Genomic DNA, 10,110 nt, shown 5'->3' with positions numbered 1-10,110 from the left:
ACTGCATTGCTATGTGTCACACAAGTTTGACAGTCACAGTGGATCCTGTGGTAATGAACAAAATATTTCCATGGACCCTTTTAAACAGACAAGTAAATAAACAAAATAAAAAAATGAAAAAATGACATTCAGATTTAAGGGTACTAACATGAAGAAAATGTGACAGCAAATGTACCCAATCTCTTCCTGAAAAAGTTATGTAAATCACTGTGTTTATTTTTAATATATACATCCTGTAGAAAAAAACAGCATACATTACTAAACCTCAGTATCATGACACAGCACTAAAATACAGTGTTTAGCATTTTATTAAAAAATTGCAACACTTAGATGACAAAAACAGTACTACATAAACATAATAAATAATGTAAAAATGATTCTTGTTTAAAGTGCATAAACATATCAGACCAGCTCTTCAACCACCTTTTTTAAACAAAACTAGACTTCATTGCCAATTTATGGCTACAGTTTAAAGAGTAAGGCAGAAATTCAGTCATAAAACAGATATGCTTCAAATATATAACTAATGGTATTGTATCATATATTTGCAACAAAAGTAAGCTAGTAGCATCTGTCATACAGACAGAAAATGTATACACCACTGGTGTACATATATATTATATCAGCCAAAGAATTATTAGTGTTCAGGTAAGTTCAACTATAACAGATTTGGCACTTATTATTGAATTACAGAGATGGGTAAACTGCCAAAAAATGCCAGCTTTTTTTGCATCATTCTGTCATGTGATAGAAGAGTTCAGCTTCTAGATCTGCCCCCCCCCCCCCCCCCCGGTATTTTAAAGGTAGACAATGGTAATTAACACTGCCAGATTAAGATTTGCAGTGTTCTATGATAAAATAAGTTAAAATGCTGCAGATGCAGTATTTTTGCAGTGAAGTTCTGCAAGCTCATCCTATCCAGGTTTTATAAGTCTGCCAAAGTACCACTAATAAAAATGCAACAGGACAGCTAAGTGCAAACCTCTAAGTTTACTAGAGAATGCCAACTTCAAAACTTGCAAAATTTGGATCCACACTGTTACAAACCAAGCTTGTCAAAGCTTGTCAATTTCCTTTTAACAGCCTATTTTCTAAACCAACATTTACTCATGGCATTTATACAATCCCGTCTGCCTGCATTATGATTCCACCGAACACCAGCCCCAGTGTCGTTACAACATACTCCTTGTTACAGTACACAGGAAAACTGAAAGGGACCCTGACAAAACATCAATGCCAATTATAAGGCAATGCATCTCAAGGTCAAATTTTAGTCTCTGGAAGGCAAACTTAATGCTCTTATTCCAGAATCCAGCATCTTCTACACATGCTGAGCACAATGGACTGTGATCTAGCACATCAAGGGCTCAGTATGTGTCCCATTACTCATCTGATACCTTCTTGCTGCAACTTGTCTGTAAGGTATCCCTCTGTATCTGGGGCCTTCAGAGCTCTGGTTTCTTCGAAGCTGAACATCCGAGAGTCCAGCTCTTGGGAAGACTATAAACCAAGACTGACCACTTTGCCTTAAACTGATGTAACAGTCCTGACTTTTGCAGACAGTGCTTGTTTAAATCTCCTCTTCAAATCTTGCATGTTGGGAGACTTTGGCCTTGGAATGAGTGAGGTTCGTCGTTTCTCAGTGGTGCCAACAGTCTGTTGTTTGTGAATCTCTTTGCAAAGAACATGAAAAGCATTGTACACATCATTGTAGTTCTCACTGACAGAAACTTCATAGAAAGTACAACCTAACATGCTTGCCAACTGAAGTCCTTGCTGTGGCTCTACCTGCTTGATGTGCAGGAGGTCTGCCTTGTTTGCAACAATTATTATTGGAATTCGAGTATCAGGATGCGTATGCCTGACATGCCGATACAGCGGAGGAATCAGTTCATAGCTCTTACTGTCTGTGATGGAGAACACAAGCACAACTGCATCTGCCCACTGGATGGTACGGTTTAGTTCATCATTGCAGTTTAGGTCTTGGATGTTGGTCTGTAAAAACAAGCACATGTTTTCTTAATATGCTAATGAAAATGGAATATCACAACAGCAACACAAACCTAAGCAGTACAACCATACTTGGCATTCTATGGTACAAAAATGGTTATTTTCAAATGCATTATGAAACATGGAACTTTGCAAAGTATGAACCCCCGTCACTACAAATTTGAATAAAAAAGCAGATGTATCACAGTGACACAAAGTTGTTAAACAGGTAAATGTCTGTGTGCAACAGAGCAGACAAGTTAAACAGACTGGAAATCTGTTACTAATCTGCTTTACAATGTACAGTAAGACTTCAGAGTCCTTCTGCTTTTTGCACTCATATAATGTTGACACCTGCACTACTTGCATTTTCTGCAGTGAAAGGCCAGATGCATCCATGCTTACACACAAATGTAACTGCTATACCACAAATTAGTTTGAAGTCATTAAAGTCATAAATGTATAAACGACAGACAATTAAGTAAACTTTTTTCTTCCTTGCATTCTACTTGTCACACAACGGCCACTGGAATTCTCTGTTCCTGAAAGACCTGTTACCAGTTACATACCACAGAAGTATAAATGTTGAGACAGGCCATGTTTTGCAGAGACTGTGACAATGGGGATGAGCAGAAGCCAGAAGGACTAAGACTGTACTGGCTTTCATTAAATTGAAATGTGCTGCCTGTTTTTCTTAAAATGAAAATAGTTATATCTAGCCAAGATGGCCAACAGCAAAATTACTGCAAGGCTCTTCATTCTCTGAAAAATAGCTTAAATTGCAGTTTTTGCATTCTTTGTTTGGAATTTGATAAATATAAATAAAACAACCTTCAAATGCCAATGAAAGAATTAAACTAACTTCACAGAAGCCAGCATTTCCATATCTTCAATAAAGTCAGAAAACAGGAACCACACAGCATGCTCCAATAGGCACATTAAATAATGGCCATTACACAACGACCCCCCATTAATATTCAAAAATGTGCACGCTGATTGGTCAGCGTGCACGTTGTAAGTCAGTTAAAGTGATGGAAAAAAGGTCCGGTCGCCCGGACTTTTTCCATTACTATAACTCTTTTTTACAGCAATGGAGAACACAAGATCTCCATTGCTTCATACTGTCTCGCCATATTAAACGAGTTTAACATAGCGAAACAGCTTTAAAAAAAGCAACGGAGATTATCCGTTGCTTTTTTTAAAGCTGTCCCGCTATGTTAAACCCATTTAACATAGCGAGACACTTTAAAAAGCAACGGAGATCTTGCTTCCTCCGTTGCTTTTTTCAAAACTGTCTCACTATGTTAAATAGGTTTAACATAGCGAGACAGCTTTACAAAAGCAACGGAGATTCTCCGTTGCTTTTTTTTAAAACTGTCCCGCTATGTTAAACCCATTTAACATAGCGAAACAGTTTGTAAAAAGCAACGGAGATCTTGCTTTCTCCGTTGCTTTGCCCACAGCTCTGGTGTAGTGCGTAGGCATACGCATGTGCAGTACATCAGAACTACTGCAGAATACCAGACAGCTGCGGAAGGGCAGCAAGGAGGCATTATACAATGCCATTATTTAAGAAAAGTAATTATTTTTTTTCTTAAATAATGTCATTGTATAATAGCAATAACCCACTTCTGGGTGGATTTACCCACGGTTGGCTTTGTTTGGCCACTCGGGCTTCGCCCTCGTGACCAAACCACACCGACTGTGGGTAAATCCAGCATTACCCACACCCAGGCATGGGTTATTGCTATATTAAACCAAACATACACAGTTTGAATCCACAAAAGAATACAAGGAAATGGCAGTAATTGAACAGCTTTCCTTTAGTACACAAGCACTGCAGGTTATTTGAAAAAACAGTGGAACATGGGCCTTAAGTTATGACCAAGAAAATGAAACCCAAATCTAGTTAGAGATTTTCTTTTCTAATGTCACAATCCATGTATTTCATTTCTTCTCAAAGAACACTGTACCTTTATACAAAATCACACGCCAAATTATATCAAGTTATCGTATGGATTCCTAGAATTTGGGTAAGGTGAGGACCCTACAGATTTCTTCATTAAGTTTATCCTACTTTTTTGCAAACTGCTTAACATTTCTCTTTCAAGGGTTACAAAGAGTTCATATGACTACTTCGGCAAAAACTAGAACTCTGGGCCTAGAGACCATAATCAGTCATCGAAAAGAGTAAGGGGAGTTCCCAGATGTCCCAGCCAAATTCCTTCCAATTATCTAAAACTCCACACGAGGTATACATAAAAGGATCACCACAGTCAAAAGAAAAAAAAGCAAGTCTTACTCTGGTGCAAAAGTGTTTATGGTAGATTACTGGAATATGAATTGTTTAGCTAAGTTATTCTGTTTGTCATTTTTGATGCAAAGGTTTATGACTCCAGAGAAAGAAAAGAAAGCAACTGTACACAGAAAAATGTGTAAATTTGTGCAAAGTCAAAAGGTTTAAAAGACCAAAGGAAAGTGAAGAACAGGAGCTACAATTATCTCACTGTGAGGACCTTCCCCTGGTCAAAAATGTTACAATGTAATGGGCAAAATAAGGGCTAAACAGAAATTCTTAAATTCGAGATCCTATTCACATCCATAGTGCTGTACACTGCATAAACTGACAGAGATACCGCAAAAGGGAAGAAACAGCTCCATCACACTTTACGGCAATGTAAGCATTATTTTGTAGGAAGGAAAATGCAAATGCACATAGGCTACAGTTGTCATTTAAGTGACAGCTTTATGAAGACAAAATATTTCAGAAAAAAAATAAATATAAATATATATATATAAATATATATAAATATTATTTTATAAGAAAGCCAAAAATAAGACAGGAACATTTACTTTTCCACTACCTTATAAGCAAAGAGGTATCTGGCCCTTAAATCTGTAAAAATAAATATTTCTGCTTTCATTAAAGCCTTAAACTTATAAAATATTGAAACTTGACAAAATAGTTATGAATTACCTGAACACCTGGTGTGTCTTGCACTTGAATAGCCAGCTGTTCCCCATCAACTTGAACCTCTCTGGAGTACAGTGTACCTAGAAGTCAAGATATAACTGGATGAAATGCTGTAAAATGTTCACATTGCCATTGATGCTTCAGTATAATATGGTACAGTAGCTTATGTCAGCACAAATAATGAAACCTGGTTTATCTTGGGTACAAACAATTCACAGAAACAAATGCAGCATTGGATTATATTTTAAAATGTTAGATGTACATATTTGGTTACATATCTCTTGCCTTAAAAGGGACATTGAGGTTTTGCAGGACAAACCAAACCCACAACCAATGCAAAAAATGGGCTTCTCTTTCCACCAAAATAAAAGCTCACTCTTGTAGAATTTAAGTTGTTTCATAAAATATATAATGTTTCAGACAGAAAACAAGTCTTTTGTGCAACTGCTGGTGGAAACCTATGACATTTTCCCCCTAAAAGCTCAGTACATTTGTCATTTTCATGTTTTTGTAGAACACAAGTGCCCAAATAGAGATGGTTGTGCATAAAAGGGGGCAGGCAGTACTACTACCTCACTGAAATTCAGGTACAGGTCAGTTTAACTGTGTGTGGAACTATAATCCCAACACAAAACTGTGCTAGCTGGCTATGTAACTAGCAATAAAGGCATATTTCCTGCTAAGTGCTTTTCAATGGACCTAGTTGCAGCACCGCCCCCTCACGATATGCAAGTATACAGATTCCATCAAAAATATACATCCCAAAATTACATTAAAATGTTCATACTGTAGTATTATCTAAAATGGGCAAAGTACAACTCTTAGCAAATGTCAAGAAAAGGACTGTAACACCATGTGCCATGATGTGCAGAAACAAGTACTGCCCATGATCCGTGATTATAATTTTTGAGCATGCCTTATTAAAGACACACACTAACATCCTTATAAGATATTACATTAGGATTGGCACTCTATAGTATACAGTAGCAATAGGTATACAAAATAAATTGCATATGACCACCTAAAACCAAACCGGAATCAGTTCTCTACCCCCTTCTCTACAGCCTCTAAAAAATTAAAAACATAAATGGTGCATAATTTACAGGGTGGGGGTCTGCTGGCCATTTTAACCCCCCCCCACTCATATATTAGGAAATACTGAAATCAAATAAATTTGCATCCCCATGGTGTAGTGATAAGGCATTGGTCTTTGAGCAGCAGATACACGAGTTTGAAATGCTGAGCCCAAATACTGGAAAAGGCAGGGGTTAAAGAGGGTAGCAGCACCCCTATATAGTAAATTAAATTATATTTTCATTAAAAAGTCTAAATTGTAACAAAATGTGTCAGCTGAGTTTCTATCACACTCCCTGCCAGTCATTCTGGCCCCACCCACCACCTGCTCACCAAGAAAATAGTAGTCCCTTTCTTAACTTTCATTCAACTCAGATTAAACATACTTCTTTCATTAAACGACTTACTGTCATGGGGCAGAACAGCACTAAATGGCAGGGTGGAATACAAACCATACACCATAGTCCTAGTCAGGTTTTCCTTATTCAGTAAACATGGTGGGTGGGTGGGCAGCTGTTCAGTACTTTCATACATTTTCTACACATTCTTAGGCATGAGCGTTCAGCACAGCTCAAAGGAACACTAAATGGCAGTGTGAGCTGGTTTGAAGCTGTGGATCGGTTTTAAAATACTTTTGCTAAAAGTCTGATCTGCCATGTCATACACTAAGCATAAAAGTGAATGGAAAAGAGTCACAGCTCTTCTACTTCTTGGTGCCAGTTCATGGCAGCCTTACCAGCCTGGCTTACAGGACCAACATGAATCAGAACTAAATACACGAAGAGTACGTTTGTTTTCATAGCTGCCCAGAAACAACCATATATGCTGGTTTTAAGAGTCAGAAACTGTTCCAGCATCAGACAGTTTCAGTTTACCAGATGCTTCGAACTTCTTAAATCTATGCCCAAAGTTTTCCCACTGTCTAAACTTGTTAAACCAAAAGCAGCAAACTTTGAGAACATAACAGATTAAACACAACATATTCCACACACCCCAAGTCATTCAGCAAGACACTCAGACCTGGGCAGCACAACATATCTAAGACCCACTGTCTGAGTTATTAAACACAGGGAGCATAACAGATCCTTCATAGTAAATAAAAATCTAAGCAAAACAGAACAAAATTCAGAAGAAGAAAAGATGAAGTGTCTAAACTTTCTTTTTTTACTATTGACTGTACATTATCAGTTCCCTGGATGCATATTAGCAAAACCTGACTATAAGCGGTTGTCAGGGGAGCTAGATTTAATTGTTCTTTATTACTATTACTGAATGCTGAGTACTGATACTGAAATGCCACTAAAATATCACTACTAAACAAAGTAGACACATGTTTACTATGATATTATAGTACAGTTTAACACCAACAAATAACTCAAAGCACCGAAGACACAGCCCACCTTCCACAGTCTTCAGTATACTCACTTTTAACTCCTTAGCTCACTCAGCAGAAGCAGAAAAAGAAATTCTCTGGTGCTCTACTTTTCTCACCATAACTTTTCTTGGGAGGACTGCATAACTATAAACCTACTAGGCATAAGTGCCTCTCTCCAGTGGCAGCTTTGTAACATTGTCTGGTTATCCGACACTCTTTCCGGCAAGCTAATGAAAACTGAAGAAATCTACGATTAAGGAGCCCCCCCCCTCACAATACTTAAAAAGTATTCAGTGTTCCCTTTAAATTGGAGGAGAGGTACAAGGCTTCACGATAACCCATGACTTTGTCAATCTCGTCCTTAAATCTTAAAATAACATCTTGAAATCATCAGAAAGTTAAGACTCTCACTAACTGCTTCACAGAAGACATGGTTGAACGAAAATGGTAACTTCAGTGCATTTCTTTGTGAAAAATACAGTGCAGTATTATTAATTTACGACTTTATGATATGCTAGGTACCACTGAATGGGCTTCAGGAGCTGCACTGTAATATATAACAGGGCGTTTCAAGTACTGCACTTTTTTAACACCACTGTTAATCTTGTGGTGTTCTTCAGTTAGCTTGTTGTATCAGGTTTACACTCTGAAGTCTCTCATGACAGAAAAGAAAAAAAAAACAGTTATGATAGTGATATTAATATTATTTTTGTGTAAGGTAATGAACTTTATCAGCTGCTTGCGTGTCTGTTCTAAGAAAAGAATCATAATAGTACTGCATCGATATGAATTATTTTTACAACAATATAAGCATTAATTGCACTCCAGATGCATATTAGAGCGCTTGCATCTCACAGCACAAAATAAGACAAACGATAAAATTTCAAAACAAAAACGACAAAAATCGCTTACATGCAATACTAACTGAGGCTTACTTCTCGGACAGCTGGCTTGCATTACACTGTGTTTATATTGTTCAATGTTTGCTGGTTCACATTACGTAATTATATATGTGTCATTTTTTAATTTGTTGAAACACAGAATATTCGATTAATGTTGTGTACCACTCATTTGCTGTTGAGACCAGTACTTTAGTTATGTTAATGAATCTCATGGTTGAAATGTAACGCCGAGATACATGTGAATATATATTTCACTTGTAATGAAAAGTTAAAAAATATGCCTTTGAATACAAGAGCTGCTAATAATATATAAAAAGGTACTCAGGAATTATTAATGGGTAATCATGATGTTACTATGGCCGAGAAATCCCATCGAAAAAGTAGATTTTACTTCTAAAAATAAGATAGTCTTTACACGGGATGCCTTCATGCTGCATATTCAGATTCCTGCACCAATACACACAAATCCACAACATGGTAACATGTTGACAAATGGGTAACTTCTTACCTGCATTCCTTTCGTAATCCCCAATGAATCGCTTGGTGAGGAAACGCACCACCAGGGCTGCAAGGAAAGCAAACAAATCCAAGTGTTAGAAAAGTCACCCTTTTGTGTATCAACGTCCACAGTGTCTTCCTCCTCCTCCCCCACCCCATTAACACCCTGCTGACAAAAAGCTTCTGTACAAAGGATAGCCAGAGCACTTCGCACAGTTTTGATCAGGTCATCCTCCCCTCCTCCAACCCATTACTTTGAAACAACAGTGACCCCACTAACCACTTTACAAATGCACTTGTATTGCCTCCGGATACCCAAGAACTGACTGACAATTTTTTAAAACAAGCACATACATGATGGGGACAAGTGCAATGCTCAACACAGCGAATGAGCATCTGTTGCTTCATGGGCATCTTTGTGGGCATTTCCATGTGTACATAAAGAACCTGAATACTCATATGCCCCCTGACCCCCCCCCACACACACACACACACCATATAATAATACAGCAAAATGTACTACACTGATGTGGCATCTTCAATAAAGTGATGAATCACATAGTCGACAAGCCACTTACAACTACAGAAAAGTGTGCCACTTGACAACTTACCCGTTTTTCCGACTGCGCTGCCCCCGATCACAGCTATTTTGACCACTCTGTTACTGGACGTACAGTCGCTAGTGGAGTATTCCGAAATTGTCGACATATTCTGAACCAGACGCATTTTCTAATATTAATAACTTGAGTCTTAAAATCCCACCACTGCTTGCAACACGCAGTCTGATTTACTACAGCGTATACAGATAATCAGTTATTGTCCTGAAGTGATCTCGTGGCCAAAGACGGACTCAAACGCTTAATATTATTTTAACTGCACCAAATATCATACACACATGAAAAGTGAGGAATGGAGGGAGCTCTGCATTTATATAGCAGAGCGCTGCTGGGAGCAACATAATCACCGATTGGCTAGGACTGATTTTTTTTTCTGAAACGTCTCCGCCTTCTCCGAAGGTATGTGACAAACATAACTGGGAGGAGTCGGGATGACCCTATGGCTGGTGGTGCAGTCTTGCTGAAGGACGTTGGCGTGTGAGACAGTAGTCCCACGTGAGAGTGCATTGCAACTTGTTATTCTTCTGATTTGTGTGCATACCTCTCAAATCTCCAGAATTTTGCTTCGTATTGTTTGGTCTGTTCCTGTGTGGTTTTCAGGCTCATCAGTGAGAATTTAATTTACCAAATAATGGCAGGCGTTTGAGTTTCAGACTTCATAGCCTTCAGAAAATAGATGGT

The 10,110-nt window shown here is 38.0% G+C and overlaps 1 protein-coding gene across 1 annotated transcript; it reads right to left on the bottom strand.

Annotated features, from left to right (window-relative positions):
• Nucleotides 1-292: 292 nt before the first annotated feature.
• Nucleotides 293-9,702, bottom strand: RASL11B (RAS like family 11 member B). Its single transcript, XM_044061421.1, has 4 exons — nucleotides 9,424-9,702; nucleotides 8,823-8,879; nucleotides 4,967-5,043; nucleotides 293-1,995 (listed from the first exon to the last, which is right to left on the bottom strand). Exons 1-4 carry the CDS (start codon nucleotides 9,536-9,538, stop codon nucleotides 1,528-1,530), a joined length of 717 nt encoding a protein of 238 aa, XP_043917356.1. The 5' UTR covers nucleotides 9,539-9,702; the 3' UTR covers nucleotides 293-1,527.
• Between the last annotated feature and the right edge of the window lie 408 nt (nucleotides 9,703-10,110).

This window comes from Protopterus annectens, chromosome 2.part0, assembly GCF_019279795.1.
Source record: "Protopterus annectens isolate FY-2018-M chromosome 2.part0, PAN1.0, whole genome shotgun sequence".
Taxonomy (NCBI): domain Eukaryota; kingdom Metazoa; phylum Chordata; order Ceratodontiformes; family Protopteridae; genus Protopterus; species Protopterus annectens.
The sequence above is the reverse complement of the archived record's forward strand: the minus strand, read 5'-3'. Positions and strand labels throughout refer to the sequence as shown.

What these genes read in the sequence shown, in the direction of transcription:
- RASL11B (XM_044061421.1), bottom strand. Translation starts at nt 9,538, where the DNA reads ATGCGTCTGGTTCAGAATATGTCGACAATTTCGGAATACTCCACTAGC. An exon ending in GGATTACGAAAGGAATGCAG is followed by an intron (nt 5,044 to 8,822) that starts GTAAGAAGTTAC and finishes CTTGACTTCTAG; the next exon opens with GTACACTGTACTCCAGAGAG. An exon ending in AAGACACACCAGGTGTTCAG is followed by an intron (nt 1,996 to 4,966) that starts GTAATTCATAAC and finishes TTGTTTTTACAG; the next exon opens with ACCAACATCCAAGACCTAAA.